Here is a 24,445-nt window from a genome sequence, read left to right as displayed (position 1 = left end):
GTATGTTATTTGGGGTATATTTCACAAGTTATCTGATGCTCTTTAAGTATATTGGAAATAATGGCCCAACCACCTAGCAATCATTCTCGCAACAGCTCCAATTTCTAAAAATTGATAGTGGCAAAAATTTACCTTAGCAACTTATAAAGCTGTATAGACTTCCGCTTCCAGAATTTCCTCAGCCAGTGTGCGTTAGAAAAGATCTTTTCCCAGATGTCTGGGGAAAAAAACAAGGTGTTTTTTTTTCATAGTTACAATGTATTTTATTTTATTTTTCAACCATATTTTAAAATAAAAGGATTATTTTAATTTGTATATTGATAAATAAATAAATAAATAAATAATAAATAAATAAATAATAAATAAATAAATAAATAATAAATAAATAAATATTTTATTAATTTTAAAACAAACAAAAAGACAAAAACATAATTACAACAATACAAAATTAAAAAAATAAATTCTTTGCGCAGAACTGTGACTATTTTACACTACATATCACTACAGAGTTCTTATACTTTATACATTTTACTTCATCAAATTTTTACTTACTGTCTGAGTCTGTTTCATTCTTCTATTTTCAAACCATTTGTACCATTTCTCCCATAATACATAATATTCCACGTCTGTCATTCCTTTCAATTCCAAAGGTAGTCTATCCATTTCAGTGCACTTGAAATTTTTTTTTTGATTATTAAATCCTCGGAAGGCGTCTTTACATTCCTTCAACATTGTGCAAAAGCCAGTCTTGCCATGGTTGTTTATATGTATAATCATGTGTCTTGTTTTCTTGTCATAAGTTTTTCTCATTATCCCCAGAAGGAACAATACTGGTGTATGTTCCAGTTGAACACCAGTTATTTCCTGTAATCAATTTTTTTAATTTTTCCCCAATATTTTTTTGATTCTGGACACGGCCACCATGAATGATAGAAGGTACCCCTGTTTCTGTCCGCATTTCCAACAATTTGGGTTTAAATTTGGATAAATTCGGCAAAATATAAAGAAAATCAATACAAAATGTTCTACCATTGGCATATGGCTCCCTCAAGATTGGCCAAAAAAAAGAGGTATTTTTATTCCTGAGAATTCTATTTGTGATAAACTAGAGCAGGGGTCTCCAACTTTGGCAACTTTAAGACTTGTGGACTTCAACTCCCAGAATTCCACAGCCAGCAAAGTCTTTCGATACCATCGACCGTGGTACCATCGACCATGGTATCAGCGGAAAGTCAGCAGCTTTCGATACCATTGACCATGGTATCCTGCTGTGCCGGTTGGAGGGTCTGGGAATGGGAGGCACCATTTATCGGTGGTTCTCCTCCTACCTCTGACCGGATGCAGATGGTGTTGACGGGGGCAGAGGTCGACCCCGAGGCGCCTCGTGTGGGGTGTCGCAGGGGTCAATTCTCTTGCCTCTCCTGTTCAACATCTATATGAAGCCGCTGGGCAAGATCAGTGGTTTTGGGGTGAGGTACCAAGTGTACGCTGATGACAGGCAGCTGTACTTTTCCACCCCAACGAAGCTATCGAAGTACTGTCCCCGTGTCTGGAAGCTGTACGGGTCTGGATGGGGAGGAACAGGCTCAAGCTTAATCCCTCCAAGACGGAGTGGCTGTGGATGCTGGCACCCCGGTACAGTCAGCTGTAGCTGCGGCTGACTGTTGGGGGTGAGTCATTGGCCCCGATGGAAAGGGTGCGCAACTTGGGCATTCTCCTGGATGGACGGTTGTCCTTTGAAGACCATTTGACGACCGTTTCCAGGAGAGCTTTTTATCAGGTTCACCTGATCCGCCAGTTGCGCCCCTTCCTGGACCGGGATGCCTTATGCACGGTCACTCATGCTCTCGTTACCTCTCGCTTGGACTACTGCAATGCTCTCTATATGGGGCTCCCCTTGAAGAGCACCCGGAGACTCCATTTAGTCCAGAATGCGGCTGCGCGGGTGATTGAGGGAGCAGTTCGGAGTTCCCATGTAACACCCATCCTGCGCAGACTACACTGGCTGCCTGTTGTCTTCCGGGTGCGCTTCAAGGTATTGGTGACTACTTCAAAGTACTCCATGGCTTAGGACCGGGATATTTACGGGACTGTCTACTGCCATCTTCTATCTCCCAGCGACCGGTGCGTTCTCACAGAGGGGGACTCCTTAGGGTGCCGTCAGCCAAGCAATGTCGACTGGCGGCCCCCAGGGGAAGGGCCTTCTCTGTGGGGGCTCCTACCCTGTGGAATGAACTTCCCCCTGGACTTCGACAATTACCTGACCTCCGGACCTTTTGCCGCGAACTTAAAACTTATTTATTTCGTCTTGCTGGACTGGCTTGAATTTTTTTAAAAATTTTTAATTGATTTTATGGGTTTTAAATTTTTATTAATCTTACAGGGTTGATATTGTATTTTAAATGGGGCCAATTGAATAAGTTTTTTAATGTTTGTTTTTAGCATTGTATGTGTTGTTTTTGTATTTTATTGTGGCTGTAAACCGTCCTGAGTCCTTCGGGAGAAGGGCGGTATACAAATTAAAATATTATTATTATTATTATTATTATTATTATTATTATTATTATTATTATTATTATTATTATTATTATTATTATTATTATTATTATTATTATTATTATTATTATTATTATTAAAGTTGCCAAGGTTGGAAACCCCTGAACTAGAGTCCTTGTGTTAGGGTGCCTCTTGGTGCCTATCAATCTCTTGAAAAGGATTTGCTCTCCGAATTAGAATGTACAAAGTTTAGACTTAAATATAGATGCAAAGTACGGAGTAATAAGAATAAGAAAATACGGTATTTTTCAGAGTATAAAATTCACCTTTTCCCCCCAAAATAGAGGGTGAAAATCTGGGTGCGTCTTATACTCCAAATGTAGCCCCGCCCAGCTTCTCAAACGGAGGTTTCAGAGGCTGAAAAAAGCATCAGAAATGGAGTTTCAGAAAAAATATATATAATTTTATGATACTATTCCCAGAAAAAAATGTTATTAGCTAGTTTTAGAAAAATACACTTTTCCCAAAAGGTTTCCACAATTTTGGCCGCTACTGTACTTGCCCCCCCACCCTGCCCCACCCTACACATCCTTACAGCTCAGCTTCCCCATCCTATCCCAATGCTTAAGGGAAGAGCCAGATGTTCCTCGGCCTACAGTCCTTGTAGGAATGTTCTAGTCGAAGTTATCGGTGGCACCCTTTGTTTAGCTGGATCTAATTTTAAATGTCTAAGATGGCAAATCCTGCATTAACCTGGCTGAAAGAAGATTAGCAAACGTTAAAACTTCGACTGAGCCCTTGAAGAGATGTTCTCTGAAAAAGAGTCCTTCGTGCTGTAAGGAGCTTCCAGATAGTTGTCTAGAGTCAGCTGCAACTGTTTGGACATCTGTTGCAGGACGCAGGTATAAATAATTAGAAATTAGGTAGCTTGAAGTGTCCCGGGTGTGTAAAGAGAAGAATTGCCTTCACCCAGTTTTGAAGGAAAGGGGAACGCAAGAATCACCACATCGTAGCTATGGAAGAAACCTACCTCCTCAGGGTGGAAGGAGTCAAGAAGAAGATTTTACATGGAGGTTACGGGAAACTGCCTCATTTTCAAGATGGGAGCAAGGTGAATGTCTACACGCACTAACTAGCAATGTTGCGTTTAAGATAGGAGCTGTAAGTAGCTGTCAAAGCCACAGGGCTGGGGTTTTTTTGGGGGAGCAGATCAGTGGTGAAATCTATTTTTTTTTTACTACCGGTTCTGTGGATGTGGCTTGGTGGGCATGGCTTGGTGGGAGTGGCAGGGGCAGGATACTGCAAAATCTCCATTCCCACCCCACTCTGGGGCCAGCCAGAGGTGGTATTTGCTGTTTCTCCGAACTACTCAAAATTTCCACAACCGGTTCTCCTGAACCTGTCAGAACCTGCTGGATTTCACCCCTGGAGCAGTTCCCATTCATTGGGAATGCCCAGTTTGCAGTGGAGTTTCTGTCTGGAAATATTCTTTATTATTTCTCAATTTATATTGTGTGTTTTTTTAACCTTTTCTTCAATCTTTCTATCCTATTTTTCTTCTATGTCTTTTCCCCCATTTCTTTTATATTTCTTTGTGTTTAGCTTCTAAGTTTATAAAAAGTACTTTAAGAGAAAAAAAGTTTGTGTAGACTAGAGAGAGCAACAGCAATAGCACTTAGACTTTACAGCCCTCTCCAAGCGGCTTACAGAGTCAGCATATTGCTCCCAACAATCTGGGTCCTCATTTTACTGATCTCGGAGGGATGGAAGGCTGAGTCAACCTTGAGCCAGTCAGGATCGAACTCTTGGCTGTGGGCCAAATTAGCCTGCAATACTGCATTCTAACAGGAAGGAAGGAAGGAAGGAAGGAAGGAAGGAAGGAAGGAAGGAAGGAAGGAAGGAAGGAAAGAAGGAAGGACAATAGCATTAGTAATAGCAGTTAGACTTATATACCACTTCACAGTGCTTTACAGCCCTCTCTAAGCGGTTTAGAGAGTCAGCATATGGCCTCCCAAAAATCTGGGTCCTCAGATAGCTAGATAGATAGACAGACACACAGGCAGACAGACATCAATTCCAGGTTCTCTTGCTTCATCTGTAGCTCCAGTGGTCATAGGACAACTCAATGCGGTGACTCCTAAACTGGGAGAGTGGCTTCAACAAGGCAGAACCCTCAAACTAAAAAAATCACACACACACACAAATACACACACTCACAGAGGTTTTCTCAGGATTGATTAAGACTGTTGCATCCTTCAACTTGTGTTTACAGGCCGATGCTGTCCACTCATTGCTGGAGAAAGGAGAATAAGTTATGATCGAGATTCCACCTAGCAAGAAAAAACTGCTAAACAACGAGAACAAAGACCTATATTTAAAGCCAGGCAGCTTCTCCCCCCCCATCCCCCGCCGCCCCCACTAACCAGGATTCACTGTAATCTTCCTTCGATGCAGATCACCTTCCACTTCCAGACCCTGAAAGATGATTTTGAGCGGACAGTGATTGATGACAGCCGTAATAGTGGGGTCCCCATGGAGATCATTGTGGGGAAGATGTTCAAAATCGAAGTGTGGGAGACGTTGCTGACCTCCATGAGGATCAACGAGGTGGCGGAGTTCTGGTGCGACCCTGTAGTGAGTGTTACTAAGGCGACGTTTATGTTTATGTTAAGCTTATGTTTGAATGGACATTGCCGCCTTTCCCTTAGGAGATACAGTGATCAGTAATATCTTCAGGTAAAAGAAAAAGGGGTGTGTGTGTAAAGGCTCAGGGGTTAAAAGACACTGAATTTGTCAGCTGGTTGACAGCCTGGTTCAAGATCCCAGCACCACTCAAGGGGGTGAGTTGCCCTCCCTTGCTCCAGCTCACCTAGCAGTTCCAAAGCATGCAAATATGAGTAGATTAATAGGTACCACTTTGGTGGGAAGGTCCCAGAGTTCCGTCATGCTGATCACATGACCACCAGAAATGGTCTTCGGACAATGCGGGCTCCCTGCAGCCAAGAAATGGAGATGACCAGCGTCTCCTAGGGTCAGTCATAACTGGAGAGGGAAACCTTTACCTTTTGTCAAGTCCCATTAATCTTTATTGGGACCTTGCCATTCTGGTGCAAGGGGGGAGGTTCGGGATTACGCTTGTAGGGGTTTTTCTTTGTTCTTTTCTCTGCTTTGATGTACCTTTAGGGAAGGGGCGAGGGGGGAAGAATGTGCCTTGGGCCATCTGTTTTATCTCAACACCAGAGGAGTGAGATGGTGGCGCCTGGGAACTTCCTGTTATCGCCTTCTCAGCCTGACATTCTTGCAACATCTCCGCAACCTTGGGATTGGCTCAAAGATGAACTGGACATTAGAGTGCTTTAACCCAAGAGTGAAATGCTACCGGTTTGCTCTGGTTTGGACAAATCGGTAATGATAAAAACTACCGGTTCGGGTGAATCGGTAGTAAAAAAAAATCTACAGGTTTGGTTGAACCAGTAGTTTAAAAAGCTACTGGTTTAGTCGAACTGGTAGTTAAAAAAACAGCTACCGGTTCTTCGGAACTGGTATTTCCGACGATCAGCTGTGCTGCGTGGTTTAGCTTTGCTAGAAAGCAGTATTTCCTGCTTTCTAGGAAACCTAAACCACACGACACAGCTGATCCCCCCCACCCGCTGCTCTACTTACCTTACCAAGCCATTTTTTGGTGTGTACTGTGTATGTGTGCAAGGGGCGCAGCGTGCATTTGGCATGCACTGAGCATGCACACGCAGCATATGCTTGGTACGCAGCGTGCATGCGCGGCCAGCGAACCAGTAGCAAACCGGTTCAGATTTCACCACTGGTTTAATCTAACACTCCCGCGCGGGAATTTCAGATTCTGCCTGCACACTCTCTGCTATCACTGTCGTGTCCCACTCCTCCTCTGACGGCCGGGTCTGGGAAGTCTGTATCAAGCGTGGCCACGAAGCCTCTGCAGCTTTGCCAAATTCCTGTCAGAGTTGTCAGGGCAGGCAGGAATCCAAGGTGTGACTTCAGCAACCAGATGAGACTTTGCTTGACTCAAGGAATGCCAAAAAGCAGATCCTTTATATAGGCCGTGGGGTGTGGCTCCATGACTCAGCACTTATTCAGGCCTGCCCCTCCCTTCCTTTTGCTGATGTCGCCCATCCATTCTCTGGAAGTGGGGATCTGTCCACTGTGTCTTTTCGTCCTCCTGCTCTGCTGCCGGCAATTCTAGCATGTGGCTGGCTTCGTGCTCACACGCTGTAGGAGGGAGGTTTGTTTGCTCATTCTGTCCGGGCATGGTGCCAGGGCTGGGGGCTGGAGACATGCCAGGCCATTCTTCTTCACTATCAGTCTCTGGCTCAGATAGCAGGAGATGGGAGGGGCCCGGCTGAGGAGAAGAGGGCGGGCGAGGCACAACAATCACTGTCTTCCAATAAAAGTTCCTCTTGAGATGCCATTTGTTTCAAGAGTTCTGCTTTCTTGAGAAGGCTGGCAAGGCAGGATCTTACACCTTTAGTATCTTCAGATAGCTTGTAGCAGAGAATAGCCGTAGTCACAATTGGTTTCATGTCCTACTGAAGGGTCTCTTGGAGGCATCTGACCCTGGTGAGACTCCTTGGTCTAATCTAGCATGAATTAATTTTAGAATAACTGAGTTGGAAGGGACCTTGGAGGTCTTCTAGTCCAACCCTCTGCTTAAGCAGGAAACCCTACCCCACTTCAGACAAATGGTTATCCAACCTCTTCTTAAAAACTACCAACGTTGGAGCATTCACAACTTCTGAAGGCAAGTTGCTCCACTAATCAATTGTTCTAACCGTCAAGAAATTTCTCCTTAGTTCTAAGTTGCTTCTCTCCTTGATTAGTTTCCACCCATTGCTTCTTGTCCCGCCCTCAGGGGCTTTGGAGGATAGCTTGACTCCCTCTTCTTTGGGGCAGCCCCTGAGATTTTGGAACCCTGCCATCATGTCTCCCCCTAGTCCTTCTTTTCATTAAACCAGACATTCCCAGTTCCTGCAACTGTTCTTTATATATTTTAGCCTCCAGTCCCCTAATCTTATCTGGGGATAAAGCCCTGGAGCTGGCATACATATGCAACTCAATTTCTATGTTCTGCACGACCCTTTCTTGTCTGCGATAAACATCTTCTGTAGCCCTGACAGATCTATAAATCTTTCTGTTTCTGAAAATGAATTGAAACGTCTAGCGAGTCCAGATTTATTATTGTGCCCCGTGCATTGTCCATCTTTGACCGTTGGTTCTTACGTGTTTCATTTTAATTGTTATTGTTTTTTTTATGCTGTGACCCACCAAAGGCCTGAAGGCAATTGCTGTGGGATGTAATACATATATAATATAAATAATAAATAACACCTGACACTTGAGGGATTAGATGGCGGTCTTCAGAATAAGAATTAGTATAGGCGAGAGTTTCTTTGCTATCTAAGCATTAGTGGTTGAAGGACAGGGTTAGTGAACCCGTGGTCCTCCAGATGTTGCACCTGCTTTCTTTCAAAGCTTCAGCTCCCCACAAATTTCTCCTTTGCTACAAAAATCGCCTTTTCTACTTATGACTATAACCTTGTGGCTTGTATCTTTACGATTTATATTGCTTTATTTAGTTTCCTAGTACGATTTATGTTGATTGCTTCTTTAGTGTCCCATAACTATCGCTAAGTGTTGTATCTTACGATTCATGACGAAGGTATTTATGATGGCTATGACCATGATTCATCACTTACGTCTTTTATGTACACTGGGAGCTTATGCACCAGAGACGAATTCCTTGTGTGTCCAATCACAGTTGGACATTAAAGAATTCTATTCTATTCTATTCTATTCTATTCTATTCTATTCTGTTCTATTCTATTCTATTCTATTCTATTCTACTCCACTCCACTCCACTCCACTCCACTCTACCCCATCCCACCCCACCCCATCCCATTCTCTATTTTGTTCTTTATTCTGCTCTACTCTCTATTCTACTCTCTATTTTCTCTTCTCTTCTCTTCTCTTCTCTTCTCTTCTCTTCTCTTCTCTTCTCTTCTCTTCTCTTCTCTTCTCTTCTCTTCTCTTCTCTTCTCTTCTCTTCTCTTCTCCTCTCCTCTCCTCTCCTCTCCTCTCCTCTCCTCTTTAGAAGAGAGCTTCCTTTTTCTGCTGCTGTCTGAGGTCACCTCCCTTCCGATGTTCCTCCTTGATTGTATCTTCTGCTGCTCCGCTATCTGTGAGCAACTTGATCTAATTTGTCACCTGTCTGTGTTTCCAGCATACAGGAATGTACGCTTTGGTCTCCAAAGGCTTGAGGCAAATTGCCGAAGGCAAAGATCCTCTCCACAGGCAGAATCACCATTGTGGAATGGGCAACATGTTTGACTATCACAGCACAGGCTACGCAGATCTGGATGAACTACAGAGGACTCCTCAGCCCCTCATCTTCATCATGGAGCTATTCAAAGTGAGTTCACTTCCAAAAGGTATTGTGAGTTAGTGTTTCTCCACCTTGGTAACCTTAAGATGGGTGGACCTTCTTACATAATACCCTGTTTCCCTGAAAATAAGACCTCCCTGGATATCCCTGTCAAAGATCTTGGAGTTCTCATTTCAAATGACCTTAATGCCAAAGCCCACTGCAACTACATAGCAAAAAAGGCCCTAAGAGTTGTAAACCTAATTTTACGCAGCTTCTTTTCAAAAAACTCTACACTACTAACTAGAGCATACAAAACATTTGCCAGACCTATTCTTGAATACAGCTCATCTGTCTGGAACCCATACCACATGTCTGACATAAACACAATAGAATGAGTCCAGAAATATTTTACTAGAAGAGTTCTAGTAAACAACAAAATCCGAAAACAACAAAATACCTTATACCGACAGACTTGAAATCCTGGGATTAGAAAATTTACAACTCCATCGACTTCGACATGACCTGTGTTTAACACACAAAATCATCTATTGCAATATCCTTCCTATAAAAGACTACTTCAGCTTCAATCGCAATATTACAAGAGCAAAAAATAGATTCAAGCTAAATGTCAACCGCTTCAAACTTGATTGCAGAAAATATGACTTCTGTAACAAAGTTGTTAATGCTTGGAACTCATTACCTGACTCCATAGTCTCTACTCAAAATCCCAAGATCTTCAACCAAAAACTGTCTACTATTGACCACACTCCATTCCTGAGAGGACTATAAGGGGCGTGCTTAAGAGCACAAATGTGCCTACCGTTCCTGTCCTATTGTTCCCTTCATTATATCCAATTAATATAGTTGATGCATAATTTTAATTATATATATATATATATATATATATATATATATATATATATATATATATATATATATATATATATTTTCTTCAAGATATGCTGTTTTATCTACGACATTTGTTTGTGTATACTGTTGTGACAAAAAAAAATAAAAAATAAGCCCAATCAGGCTTTTGAGCGCATGTGCTAAAATAAGCCCTCCCCTGAAAATAAACATAAAAAAATGTAAATGCATGCGGAACTGGTCCTTACCATTTCCTCTGGTTGTTTGCCATGCAAAAAACACAAGGCGAGCCTGGAGGGTGGGAGGGAGAGGGGAACATGCCCCACATGCCCTTACTTAACGGCCACTTCCGCAACCCTAGCCACCGCGCCCCTCCTGTCATGCTAATGGCTGCCGCAAAAGCCATTAGCACAGAACAGGGAGGCAATGGCGGTGACGGGACATCTGGTCGTGAGGTGTGGCCAGGCCGGCGGCATGGTGAAAAGTCCTGGGAAGCATGGCTGGAAGCGTGTGCAGGGCCTCAGGGGCAAACGCAGCAGCAGCCATGAGGTGACCACGCTCACCACCTCCTGCACCTCAAAAATAATAAGACCTCCCTGAAAATAAGGCCAAGAGCTTATTTCGGAGGGTCAAAAGAAAATAAGACCTTGTCTTATTTTCGGGGAAACACGGTAATCTCTGGAACTGAGTATGACTAGTCTAGTGAAGAGAAGGACCAGGAGAGACATCATAGCCGTGTTCCAATATTTGAGGGGCTGCCACAGAGAGGAGTGGGTCAAGCTATTTTCCAAAGCCCCTGAAGGCCAGACAAAGAATAATGGATGGAAACTGAACAAGGAGAGATTCAACCTGGAAATAAGGACAATGTCAGGTCCCAAGTAATACATCCATCACAAATTGAACTCTGAGGCATTCCTTTCTCTCTCTCAAAAAACAAATTTATTTAGATACACCATCTTGGCACTAAATGTTGAAAAACCAGTACTGAAGTTCCTGGGCTTTTCTCCCCAATATAACTTTTAGTTTCTCAAGTTCCCAAAAGAAACTGTCACATTGTCCAATCAAGATGGGAGCTGGTTGCTTGGCGACTTCTCTCCTCCTCCTCTGGTCAACCAGCCGTTGGAATGTGGTTGACGCATCGGCTAGGAATGATGTTTTGACTGAAGGCTCTATCCTCCTTCAGCTTCAAACCGTGTCAAACTAAATTCACGTCAGAATATCCAGTGATACACACAATCCCACACCCCAATCAAATTCAGGCTTGAGAGAGAAATTTTCTGACAGTGAGAGCGATCAACCCATGGAACAGAAGATGCCTTCAGAAGTTGTGGGAGCTTCATCACTGGAGGCTTTCAAGAAGAGACTGGACCTCATCTGTCAGAAATGGTGGGGGGGTTGGACTAGATGAGCCACAAGGTCCCTTCTAATCTGTTAATTAATCTGTTAAATTTCTCTATGCTGGATTCCACAGCATCTTTTCTTAAGCCCTTACTTTGATTTTAGGTAGCTTTCCTAGTGCTTTTCATTTCAAAATAGACTAGTTTGTGGTTGTATCAGGTTAACTTGCTCTGACAGATAGGGAGGGACACGGTGGATGGTAAATTGGATAAGTAGAATTTATATCCACCCGTTTGCTTTCCCGGTTTCTCAAGGTGGAGGACCCTTCTTCCTACAGAAGAGACACGTGGGCCATGAGCAACGATGAGAAGTTGGCTGCTGTGCCAAAATTACACACGGAGGGCAACCGGCTGGTCTTGTCCAGGAAATTCAAGGAAGCAGCAGAGAAATATCAGGAAGCTGTCATCTGTTTGCGCAATCTCCAGGTTAAGGTGAGCGATGGATGGAAGAAGATGTACTTCTGCATTGGATGTTGTCGTGTCCCACTCCTCCTCTGACGGCCGGGTCTGGGAAGTCTGTATCAAGCGTGGCCACGAAGCCTCTGCAGCTTTGCCAAATTCCTGTCAGAGTTCTCGGGGCAGGCAGGAATCCAAGGTGTGATTTCAACAACCAGATGAGACTTTGCTTGACTCAAGGAATGCCAGAAAGCAGATCCTTTATATAGGCCATGGGGTGTGGCTCCATGACTCAGCACTTATTCAGGCCTGCCCCTCCCTTCCTTTTGCTGACGTCGCCCATCCATTCTCCGGAAGTGGGGATCTGTCCACTGTGTCTTTTCGTCCTCCTGCTCTGCTGCCGGCAATTCTAGCATGTGGCTGGCTTTGTGCTCACACGCTGTAGGAGGGAGGTTTGTTTGCTCATTCTGTCCGGGCATTTTTATTTATTTATTTGTATTTATTTGTCAACAAATACAAGAAAACAAGTAACAGGGTAGACACAGACATGGACACATGAATTTTTTTTGGCACAAAATAAAAGATATAAATTGACAAAACATAGCCATAAAAACATAGAATGATTACATATAATTGGGAACAGTAGGACAGGGACGGTAGGCACGCTGGTGCGCTTATGCTTTTGATGGGCCGATGGCAGTGGTTCTCAACCTTTATAGTGCTGCGACCCCTTTAATACAATTCCCCACGATGTGGCGACCCCAACCATAAAATTATTATTTTTTAGGCAGCGATCTCAGCGTGCCTCAGCAGCCGCAGAAGGGGGGGGGGAAAGCGGCAAACTGTTTTTTTGAATTTATCGCGCCTGAAGCCGTCTTGGCTAGCGATCTGAACTGCTTGCGATTGCCTTGAGGACGGAGGCATTAAAGCGGAGACTCCTCCCCTATTAAGTTTATAGCGCCTGAAGCCAGATTAGACTAGCGATTGGGAGTGATTGCAGCTGTCTTGAGAGGGAGACATCAGAGCAAAGATTTCTCTCTTTTTTAATTCATTGCGCCTGAAGCCGAATTCGCGATTCTTCGACTCGCAAGTATACTTTCCATATTTCCGATAGTCTTAGGCAACCCCTGGCAAATCGTCATTTGACCCCCAACGGGGTCGCGACCCACAGGTTGAGAACCGCTGGCCTATTGTCTGATCGGGGCTCTTCTCATGTCCTTACAGTTGGGTATTGACCATTTTCTTCTTTTCTGGAACTCTTAACAGGAGAAGCCATGGGAGGAAGAATGGCTGACGCTAGAGAACCTCGTCACGCCACTTGTGTTGAATTACTGCCAGTGCCTGCTAGAGTTAGGGGAATACTACGAAGTGTTGGAACACACCACAGAAATTCTACAGAAGCATAAGGGTATGACAATCACTTTGATCTGCTTTCCTCGGTTTTGGCTTGATGAACTTAACCATCGTTGGGTGTAAACTATCGTTTTATGTGGGTCCTACCTGAGATGTTTTCTCAAATTACATTTCTACCTTGGACTCCTGTTTCTTTTATTGGTCTTGGTTATGGCTCTTCCTCCTGGTCCTCAAGTTACTCCTTCTGCACGTTCTAGTTTGTGGTAGAGGTCATATTTTTGTAAGATCGTGTTGTTTGTGTGACAGAATAATTTCTGTATGATTTGGTCTTCTCATCTCAATAGCAATGGTCCTTGAACATAAAGGGTGTCATGTCCCCATCGGGAGCCTGAATCTGTGGGGGAAGATGAGCTGGAACCTGAGCTGACAGAAATTGAGGGGGCGGCTTCACCATTTTCCCTTTGGAGGAAAATGGGGAAGGGCAGGGCCAGTTAGCCAGGGCCTTTCAGGATTAGGAGAACTGGTAAACGGAGAGAAACAGGGGCAGGATGAACATGAGAGATAGAGATCCAGTGAGGAGCAAGGGCCACCCACTCCTGATCCGAGAGCATGGAGAGTGGAGAGAAAGCGGGAACAACGTAGACTGTGCAGGCTACTCGGGAGAACAGTGCCCCGCCTATCTTCACAAGGCACACCTGGGGAATGAGACTTAAGGAGACGCTGTGGGGAGGGTCATTTGTCGGGAACAAACGCTGAGTTCCTGAAGTGTTAAGTGTTTGAACTTCCCAAGAGTCCTTACATTCTTTCTGGCTTTCTGGACTAATTACCTGGATCCTTTGCTTCCTGAACTCCTTGATTTGCCCTGCTGGATGGATTGCTGTGCAGCCTTGGTATACACAGTGCTGGGCTGGACTATTTGCAGCCAGAGGCTTCTTGACGTGTGTGTGAGGGTTTGACATCATTTGCTCTGGAATTGGCCAGAAACATGGGAACGTTTGGGGAAATTTGGAGCAATAAAGGGACAGTTTGAAGTGCCAGCTGTTTGTGTTATATCTGTGCCGTGCCCCAGGTCATCACAAAGGGCTACATATGAGAAGTGGTTGTGAATGATCACATTTTATAAGTTTTGTTTAGGAAAATGTAAAATGTAAACCATCTTTGTTCTTTCCTAGAAAATGTCAAGGCTTACTTCAAGCGGGCAAAAGCTCACGCTGCTGTTTGGAATGAGCAGGAAGCGCGAGCAGATTTCTTGAAGGCAGCCCAACTGGATCCTTCACTGGCGGCCGCAGTGAGAAAAGAGTTAAGGATCCTGGGAGAGAGGATGAGATCGAAACACGTGGAGGATCGGAAGAGATACCGAGATCTGTTCCAGCAGCCTGTTTCTAAAGGGGCAAGTGAAGTATCTGAAGACACTCCTGTGGAACAAGAAGAGCAGGCCGGCAGTGGCCTCGCAGCAGAAAAGAGGCAAAACAACCCAGAAGCTATGAAGCACGAGAGAGAATTTGGGGTAAAAAAGAATGAAACAAATGAAAGAGAAGTAGCTGAAGAAGAGAAAGGGCCATTGGTAAAGGCTGAGGAAACAGAAAGAAAAGATTTTGTCTCTCAGGAGAAAACGGAAGAAATGGTGGCTGCAAAACAAACGGAGACACAAAATGACCACAAGGAAAGACAATTATTTCCCGATTCTGAAAACTGTACAGTAGAACGTCCTGAGAATCAACAACAATTAGGACCAGGACTACAGGAGGCGAAAGGAGAGGTTGAAACTGCGGAGATGAATTCTAAGGCCTGGGATGAAAATGGAGAGATTGATTTTATAACGCTGACAGAAAAGCAAGACCTCAGAGCCACCCATAATAACTCTGAGGGGATGGCAGTAACGCCGATGAATGTCACGGAAGAAGGACACTGTGAGACTGAAGTGAGGATTGGGCTGGATATTTTCACTGGAAAGGGAGAACATGAAGGAAGCTGTGAGAACAGAGAAACTGGAGCTCATAATCTTCATTGGAAACAGGCTGAAGTGGATCTTGGATCAGAACAGGTCAAGGAAGGTATGAGACTCAAGTGTCTTGAAGAAGAGGATTCTTCTCAAATCCAACAAGAAAAATCCCGAAAAGGAATGGAGGCGTCAAATGATTTGGATTGGGTGGAGGACGTAGCTTTGAGGAAGAAAAAAGGGGACATTGGTGACAATTCCAAGCCAGAAAAGTTATTTGGACACGAAGCGTGTCCACATTGTTATGAGGGAAGCCCTGAAGTCAGAGGCTCAGCCACGGAAGAAAATGGGGAAGAAGTTATCATCTATAGTGCAGATGCAGCGATGAGCATTAGGGAAGGGAGAGATAACCACAAAGAAAAACTTGGGCATGATAAGGAAGGAATCGACATTCTGGGCAGCTCCATAACACAGGAAAAGGTTGAATGGGACAAGTTAGGACCGGAATATTTTGAGGCAGAGTTAATTCCCAGCGCTGAAGCTAAAAATTCAAAGATAGGACCGCAGGGAAGAACTTCTGACGCGGAGCAGGTGGATTCACAAGTCACCTGGGAAGAGCCTGAAAAAAGAGGAGGAATTGAGCAAATCTGAGCGGAAGAAATGGGGATGGTTTCAGATGTCAGGAATGGAAGACGGAGGTTAGGGTGATGCCTCGTTTACCATGCGTTGTTCAGAAGACAAAAAGACAAGCCTTTACTCAGGAGAGATGGCTGAGCTGAACACAGCACGGCAGTGGCATGTTTTCTATCCCAGGTCCGACTGCCTTGACGCAGGAGAAAACTGGTTTCCAAGAAGGAAAATAATCTGAAAATGACAGCGTGAGAGCGTCAGTTGACCAGCTTCCCTTTAGGAACAGGGCCAACTGGAAGATTCCCATTGCCTTTGCTGAAGGAGCCACCTCGACGTCTTGAGAAATGACATCCCAATGCTAAGATCTCCTGATCCCCATAAGTCACTTAGCAGTTAATCAGTCAATCAGAATGGAGCTGGAAGGGACCTTGGAGGTCTTCTAGTCCAACCCCCTGCTCCAGCAGGAGACCCTATACCATTTCAGATGGGTGGCTGTCTAGTCTTGTCTTAAAAACCTCCAGTGATAAAGCGCCCACAACTTCTGAAGGCAAGCTGTTTCACTGGTTAATTGTCCTCACTGTCAGGAAGTTTCTCCTTAATTCCAAGTTGCTTCTCTCCTTCCATCCATTGCTTCTCGTCTTGCCTTCTGGTGCTGTGGAAAATAAGTTGACCCCAACTTCATTGTGGCAGACCCTCAAATACTAGAATACCGCTGTCGTGTCACACCTAGTCCTTCTTTTCTCTAGACTGGCCATACCCAATTCCTGCAACTGTTCTTCGTTACGTTATTGTCTCCAGGCCGTTAATCTTTAGTTGCTCTTCTTTGCACTTTTTCCATAGTCTCAGCGCCTTTTTTTGTCACGTGTGGTGACCAAAACTGGATGCAGGATTCCAGGTGTGGTCTTAACAAAGGATATATAAAGCGGAACTAATAGTTCTTTCGTCTCGATTTCATTACATCTAAACCCAAGAGAACGTATCCTGACTCCTCGCTGGCCTTTCTCGATCTGGCAGTGTTTTTGCGAAATTAAATATTGAGTGACCTTTAACGTCGTAAATCTGCTGGTGTTTTCCATTAGTAAAAATGAAATAGTGATCGCTGACACTCAATAAACTTTAAAATAAAAAGTGAGCGATGTACGTTGGACTCAGTTGGGCTACTTTGACCTTTGAGCAATATAACTGCCCAAAATAGGAAGTGCAAGCTAGGGGTAAAAAAAAAAAGTAGATTGGTTTAATCACATTTTCGTCAGATTAAATGAATTATTTGGACAGCTTTCCATTTATTTCGTGTTCTGCCCAGCAAAATAACTTGTAGAGGTCTCTTGGGTTGACATCTAAAACCTTTCAGGGCTTTTGCTTTAATATCTGGATGTTTGAATTCTACTCCCGGCCTGAGAAAAAAATTAAATTAAAGTGTTTCAGGCAACAGTCAGTAAGGGAATAATTCATTGACTCTTACCCTCCAAGCGTTTTATGAAGTTTTATAAGCGTCAAGTGGAAGAAACTTCTTTTCTGATGTTAGTAGAAGAGAAGGATAGAGATTTGATATTCCCAGGCCCATTTGACGTGAAGTACAGGTAGTCCTCGACTTACGACAATTTGAAACCTTTGTTAAGTGAATGTTAAGCCTCATTAACATTCATGGGGCCGGTGAATGGCGCAGGCTGGTAAGGCCTGTTATTAAGAACAGCCTGTTATTAAGAACACAAAGCCTGCAATTACTGCAGGTTCGAGCCCGGCCCAAGGTTGACTCAGCCTTCCATCCTTTATAAGGTAGGTAAAATGAGGACCCAGATTGTTGGGGGGGCAATAAGTTGACTTTGTAAAAATATACAAATAGAATGAGACTATTGCCTTATACACTGTAAGCCGCCCTGAGTCTTCGGAGAAGGGCGGGGTATAAATGTAAACAAAAAAAAAGAAAAAATTTATGACCTTTCTTGCCAGAGTTGTTAAGTGAATCACTGCCGTTGTTAAATTAGTAACACGGTTGTTAAATGAATCTAGCTTCTCCGTTGACTTTGCTTGTCAGAAGGCTGTAAAAGGGGATCACATGACCCCAGGATACTGCAACCGTCATAATTGTGAGTCCGTTGCCAAGCATCTGAATTCTGATCACGTGACCATGGGGATTCTGCAGGGGTCATAAGTGTGAAAAACGGTCATACGTCAGTTTTTTTTCTGTGCTGTTGTACTTTTGGTCACTAAATGAACCATTTCAAGTCAAGGAACACCTGTAATGCATTTTCATGTCATGAACAGAAGTTGTAAACCCAGAACTTGACACTGTTTTTCAAAGGCAAGCAATAATCCGGTGGTGGGATTCAGCCGGTTCACACCTATTCGGGAGAACCGGTTCCTAACTTTTTAAGCAGTACGGAGAAGATTTCTTATTCCAACAACTGGTTCTCCGAACTGCTTAAAAACTTAGGAACCGGTTCTCCTGAATAGGTGCAAACCGGCTGAATCCCACAACCGGATTATTGCTTGCCTTAGAAAAACAGTGTCAGGTTCTGGGTTTACAGGGCTAATCCTGTAAGGAAGGAAACATTCTGGTGGTGTTTCTAGCCTAATCTTTATTGCCACGCTTACAGAAACTGCCTCCTGGTTAACCCTTATCACATTGTAACAGCTAAGGCGAAGTGCCCATTGACATGAGTGATGTTGAGTTGGCCACGCCCACATGGTCACATGACCACCAAGCCACGCCCGCCCAGCTGGTCATTAAGTCAGAGAACTGGTTGTTAAATTATTTGAATCCGCCCACTGCAATAATCCCAACCCAATCAAGAAAGGGACCAAGCAAAACAACAGAAATACAAATTTATTGTCATTGTTTTCCAGAACAGAAGAAGTAGAGAAAGACTTGAGCGAAGAAGACATTATAACCTGTCCAGATTAGTTTAGCTCCTGACTTTTAGAGAAAGAAACCCTCCTGTATTTGCCCCCCCCCCCACATTCACTTGTTTTTAACCCAGAAATTCCTCCCCTCATTCCGTCGCCAAACAATCTGCATATATATTCTTGGCTGGTTCTCTTCTGTGGATGGACCACAAAAGATATCCTGGAAGATCAAAGGAGAAGAATTTTGCTAGCCATCTCTTTTGCGATGGGATGCTGGCAATAGCCAGATGCAGTGGTGGGATTCAGTTGGTTCGGACAGGTTCGGACGAACCGGTAGTTCTGATGATCAGTTGGCCACACCCACCTGCCCGTGCCCTATTCTGTCCTATATTTCCATGTTTTTCAGCTCAGCTGATTCGCGTGGCACAGCAGATACCCGCGCCGTAGCTGTTTTACTCACCAGTGCTGCAATAGAAGGTAAGGTTTTGCAATTAAAATGGGCGGTTCTTCAACACTGTGCACGCGTGTAAATCGCACACTCACCAAACCGGTTGTTAAACCGGTTGAATCCCACCACTGGCCAGATGTCATAGAAAGGATCAGGCCTATCAATACCAACAGCTGTTACATCCTTCACTGTTGGGTCCTTGGTGCTATTTGAGCTGGGGTTTTCTTGCAGACGTTTAATTACCTAACTAGGTAACATCATCAGTGTTAGGACAGATTGGGATTTGCTCTCAATTTATATTCTACTGGCTTGCCCTGTCAGTGTCGGTAGGAGTGGTCTTGGTTTTGTTTACTGTTTGACTGTTGCTTACGGTTTGCCTGAGTTGGTACTCACTTGATTGAGGTATTGTTTATTGCTTGAGTGTTAGTCTAATATTAATCTTGGGGTCAATCAGGAACATTCTCACCAACATTGACAGGACCCTACAAGCCAACTTCTGCTTCCTAATCTTAATAACTCCAAGAAGCGTCTAGAGAAGGAATCTAGCCCTGTTTCAAACATATGAAGCTGAAACTCACTATTAGATTGGCACGAAACGAGTACCAGGAAAATATACCGCTCTTGTGGAGTTGCATTTCCCAGGTTTCCCTGGAGAAAAAAACCACCAAAAATAGAAAGGGCTGGCCAGCTGTAGGAGTAGAACAGTGGGAATTGCAGCCGAACGCAACCCAAAGGCATTAATTCCATGAGGTTGGCTCAACATCTGTTGTTAGACCTCCCTTTCCAACTGGTTTCCTGCAGAGAGTCTGCCAATCCAGACAGCAGCTCCAGATTTGCCTCCTTCTATAGCCAGCAACCTGTTCTAACCCAGGCCCAAGTAGGTTGTAGTAAACGCAGTCAGTTCAAAAACAAACAGACTTTATCAGAACAGCTGAGAATTAACTCATTCTCAGCGTCATCCAAACTAAATCAAAGCAAATTCTTCATAACACAAGTCTTCAGTCTTATCACCAACCTTGGTTTAATTAGGCAAACTGCCAAAGGCTTTTCTTGGCAAAAGTTCAAAAGCAGAAGAGGCCGACAAGAAATAAATGCAGCAAGACAAGGGGCAAGGCTATCAACGTTGTTTTCTGACAAAAAGCCCAAACGCTGTTGCTGGTCTTTTAAGCCTTATGGGAGGAGCCAATCATCTCTTGGCCCTACTCCCGAGTCATCCTCTTTGCTTGAGCTGCTCTTACCTTCTGGCAGCTCTTCTCATGTGTGCATTAGGAACAGGCTCCTCCTGTTCCTCTGCCTCACTACTGTCAGCCTCTGGGGGCTCTGGAGTCTGCACATACTCCCAGATGGCCCTGGGCCCATCTCTGCCTCTGACGCAGAGCCCTCATTCGGGCCATCCCCAGCCTCCAGGACTGGCCCATGTTCTTCCTCAGCCTCATCACTGTCCAACTCCGTTGCCAGCTCTGCAGGCTGCTGGCGGACCACAACAATCATGGACTCCACCTTTCAACCCTGAGCTACCAATATTCTCCTTTATCGGCTCTTCAGCCCATGCTCTGTGTACAGAGATCTTGCTCCAAACGCTACACATTAAATTCGACACTACGCAAACCATCCAACATACTTGACTAAAAACCCAAGTGATGTTTGCTTTAGAACAAATTGTAGTTCACCATATCCAGCTAACCTATATTGAGGCCTTTAATTCAGGGTTGTAAATACAACCTTCCTAACGACTAGAATGATATTCCAATAGTCTTCATTGGCACCATTGGTATACAGAACCAAAGAAGCTTCCTGGATGAGAAGCGAAACGTCTTCAAGAAAAACAAAGGAAGTCCAGTTGTCTTTTTGAAAAAAACTCCTTTGGGACAACCGTGACCTGGATGGCTGAGAATCTCCATGGACGCTGCTCGACTGGTACACGTGTCACTACTGTGACAAAATGCACACTGAATGCATGTGAGTGATGTGGATGCATACATTTTCACACCCATCGAAACTAACACACGAAACAAACCACAGGGAGCAGACTTGGCTGCACCACAATTTTTACTTCCCTTCTGAATTTTGTTTCTCATACAGACACTTCCTTTCCTTTTTTCTAAAATCCCATAAATACAATGGAGTCTGAATCACCCGTCTACGCTTATGTCCCTGTGGGAGAAATGTAGGATATTTCTGCCTTGTGTTCTTATACACCAATGTACATTTATTACAAATCAGTGGAAATTAAAAAGATCTCGAATGATTCCAACATGTTTAGCATGTTGGCTAAAATGTACACTCCAGCACCGATAAGCGTACATAAAGTGTGTTCGTATGTTTTCTTGCTCACCTCTTGTTTGGACCAACAGCAATTTTCCGTGAAATAAAATATGCAAAGGATGGCTTCCCAGAAGACAAAACTGTCTGTTCAGGGTTGTTTTAAAGCTTAGACGAGTTCCTTTTCTAGAAAATCTATTTGGAATTTCTGGAGTCCCTGTTGCTCTCAGAGCTTAGCTGTTTGATTGCAAATGTTTCATTACCCGACTAGTTAACATCAAGACACATAGAGGTGAACCATATTTACATATCGTTCAAAATAGACAATAACAAAGCTATGAAGGAAACAAAAAGATCGAAACAGTTCTCTCCAGCAACCAACTTCCAGATAAGCAGGGATTACCACCAGACAAACAAGAAGGAAACAAGTAAAGAAACTACCAAGGAGAAACCACAACCCCACCAAAACTGGAAGGGCAATCTACTATATATAAACAGGGAGAAACTCCATTCCCTTCTAGCACTGATGATGTTATTGTTCTGTCTCCTTCCCCACTTCGGAGTAACGAGCTGGCCTTCAGCCAGTGGATTCACGGCTCTTATCAGTCTTGGCAGAGAAATCGCAGCTGCCTGCCAAAGTTCAAACAAATGACTCACGTAGCAAGACTTTCAGCTCTCTTTGAAACGAATCAGCTAATTTTTGCTTCCCGTGGAATGAGAGCAGTCCCAAAGCTCCTTATATATCCTGTGGGGTGGGGCTCCTGCCCCACCCTTCCCTTTGATGACACCACCTCTCTAATCTTCTGAAGCACGGGTTAATCCAAGCTTGATTATTATTATTATTATCAGCTGGGTCTGAAGGCGTAGCCTGGGGAAGGGAGGAATCAGGGGATGATGGCCTCATTACGTCCTCCGACTCGCCTGGTTCTGGCTCCTGGAGCTGGGCCAAAGGCATCGGTGCTCCTGAGGTAAGCCTTACCGGCCCTTCCCCCTCACTCTCGGAGTCACTTTCGGGCATGGGGCCAAGTTCGGGGGCTGGAGTCACAACAGTTATCTAGTTGGGTTATGAGACATCTGCAAAATCAAGCTCAGAGCGCACCAAGGACTCCGCAATACAAACCCGAACTATTGTTATTCTCTACTATTGGTAGCACAAGACTCTGGGTAGCATTTCAATCAATGACTTGCTTTTACTCTATGGTCTACTCCTTACTGAAGGTGCATGGGAACAGCTCATCCTGGGCATTTTCCATAACCTCAATTGATCCCCAGCCAATGTTCCCCCCAACACATCCAGCCAGAGCTGAAGAAGCTTCTCGGAGGAGAAGCAAAACGTCTTCCAAGAAAAACCAGAAAGTCCAGTTGCCTTGCAAAAAAAAAGCACCGTTCGGACAATCAGATGGATGAAAGAAAACCAGGCACCCAACCCAAACCCTCCCTGCTCCAAAGTCATTCCAGCGGCGATCAATCCAGTGCCAACAGACAAATCTAGCCTTTTTTTTTTGGAAAACTCTGCTAAAGCAAACAGAAGGTGGCGGAGAGTTTTCTTCCATTATGTTAAAAACAAAACAAAACACAAAACCAAAACTCAGCAGCAGCAGAAATAGATCGAAAGAGGCCAGCCAAAATAAACATACAACCAGGAATTAGAATTTAATGTATGACGCAGTCCATAACAGCACTTAAATACAATATAGACAACATTGTATTTATGTGTGTGTGTGTGTGTGCATACACACACAAATAAAACTATAAGGCTTTTTTTGTTATAAAGCTTATCGGTCATAAGGCTGCTGTTGCTGCTGCTAAAATTATGCCTTTCCGAAATCTGTTCTTTCTCTTCGAATTCTGTGAGATTTCTTCTGTTCTTCCATCGTTTCCGCTGAGCGTGTTAGGCATGGAAACAATGCAGTCGTTTCACAAATACCCCAATCGTTAAGAAACGTAATTTCCTTCTCGTGTTCTTGATATCGTCTCTTGGTTTGAAACATCTGTCAATCGGTTCTTACGAAAGTAGCTTCAGGCTCTGCTACCTTAAACCACTACTTGGCCATTGGCTTAAGCCAAATCCTCATTGGGTCACCACAACTCCAGAGTTGACCTCACAAATGGCAACAATTCACAGACCGTAAAAGAGAACACACCACTGGGTTTTTTTTGGTTGGCATTTTGTTTTGCCGGGAAAGATTTGTCCCCCTCGCTTTCACACGGGCCCTTTCACAGTTCCTCGAACCCAGGTCCTCTTTTGGGCACCAGGTTTTGACTTTGCGCCGCTGATCCTAGATCACTCTTCCGGCAAGTCCCCCTGAAGTCTCTTAAGCAGAGGTCTTGCACAGATCCTGAATAACTCTCCTTTGAGGATGCGGGCAAAAGCCACCACATGAGGGAAAGACAGAAGTGAAGAGAAAGGAGAACAGCAGTTGACAAGAACTGGTTAGATAAAGCCTCTAGCCCTCGGGAGGTGTTAGATTAGGGAGGTTGGACCTGGAAGAGAAAACGAAACAAGAGTCATATCCAATGATGTTCATATAGGTTTTAAGCCAGAGCTATTTTTGCGAGGCTTACTACCAGAAAAATACAACAAAAGGGAATGTAGAATTGATATTTCACGTTTTAAACAGCGGCAAGAATTGTATTTGCACAACACTGGAAAAGCGAGGAAACACCTAGGGGAGAAAATATAATTTAAAAAATATTGGACTGTGCAGAAATAGATTAACACAGAAGATAAAAGAAAAAGAAGACACGGAATATTTTCGAACTTGGGACCTGTTTTATCAATGGTTAGACAACAGGGGTAGAAATTAGAAACATAAGAAGTATTACTACGTAAACGAACTGACCCAGACAGTATGCTGTTCATTAAGCACATATTGTATGTAAAGAGAAAACATAGATAAATAGACAGATAAATAGATAGATAGATGATAGATAGATAGATATAAATAGAAGATATAGATAGATAGATAGATAGATAGATAGATAGATAGATAGATAGATAGATAGATAGATAGATAGATAGAGTTGATAGAAAGATAGGTAGATATAGATAGATGATAGATGATAGATAAATGATAGATAGATAGAAAGAAAGAAAGAAAGAAAGAAAGAAAGATAGATAGATAGATAGATAGATAGATAGATAGATAGATAGATAGATAGATGTGTATGTATGTTCAAGGGTAGGTTGCTACTGGTTTGCCCTGGTTTGGCAGCGGCAACAGCAGGAGGTTCTGCCCATCTGCCCAGACATCATCAAAAACATTCTGCGCATGCGCAGAACCTTCTGTGCCTGCGCAGAAGTGCCCCGCACCCAAAGCGCGCGCACACGCCCCCATGCTCCCAGTAGTGAACTGGTAGTGCCGGGATTTGAATCCCATTACTGGTATGTATGTATGTATGTATGTATGTATGTA

General features: G+C 43.8%; 2 protein-coding genes across 6 annotated transcripts in view; one reads left to right on the top strand and one right to left on the bottom strand.

The window, feature by feature from the left end:
- Positions 1–3,511: 3,511 nt before the first annotated feature.
- On the top strand, positions 3,512–14,256 carry AIPL1 (aryl hydrocarbon receptor interacting protein like 1). 2 transcript variants are annotated; one of them, XM_058197024.1, is made up of 6 exons: positions 3,512–3,607; positions 4,951–5,130; positions 8,747–8,935; positions 11,410–11,586; positions 12,817–12,950; positions 14,076–14,256. In XM_058197024.1, exons 1-6 carry the CDS (start codon positions 3,512–3,514, stop codon positions 14,128–14,130), a joined length of 831 nt encoding a protein of 276 aa, XP_058053007.1. In that variant the 3' UTR covers positions 14,131–14,256. The 2 variants fall into 2 exon arrangements, with proteins under 2 accessions (XP_058053007.1, XP_058053008.1); XM_058197025.1 differs by having other exon boundaries at positions 8,747–8,939; positions 11,438–11,586; positions 12,817–14,172.
- Positions 14,257–18,418: 4,162 nt separating this feature from the next.
- Positions 18,419–24,445, bottom strand: part of DRP2 (dystrophin related protein 2) — a 68,481-nt gene continuing 62,454 nt past the window's right edge. For all 4 annotated transcript variants that reach the window (XM_058197018.1, XM_058197020.1, XM_058197022.1 and 1 more), the window contains one exon: positions 18,419–23,513. Coding sequence is in view for 1 of the 4 variants with exons in the window: in XM_058197020.1 (XP_058053003.1) it covers positions 23,494–23,513 (20 nt within the window). In the remaining 3 variants the exon portion in view is untranslated. The remainder of the gene's footprint in view (positions 23,514–24,445) is intronic.

Source organism: Ahaetulla prasina, chromosome 11 (genome assembly GCF_028640845.1).
Source record: "Ahaetulla prasina isolate Xishuangbanna chromosome 11, ASM2864084v1, whole genome shotgun sequence".
Taxonomy (NCBI): domain Eukaryota; kingdom Metazoa; phylum Chordata; class Lepidosauria; order Squamata; family Colubridae; genus Ahaetulla; species Ahaetulla prasina.
This window is presented reverse-complemented; position numbering and strand designations above follow the sequence as displayed.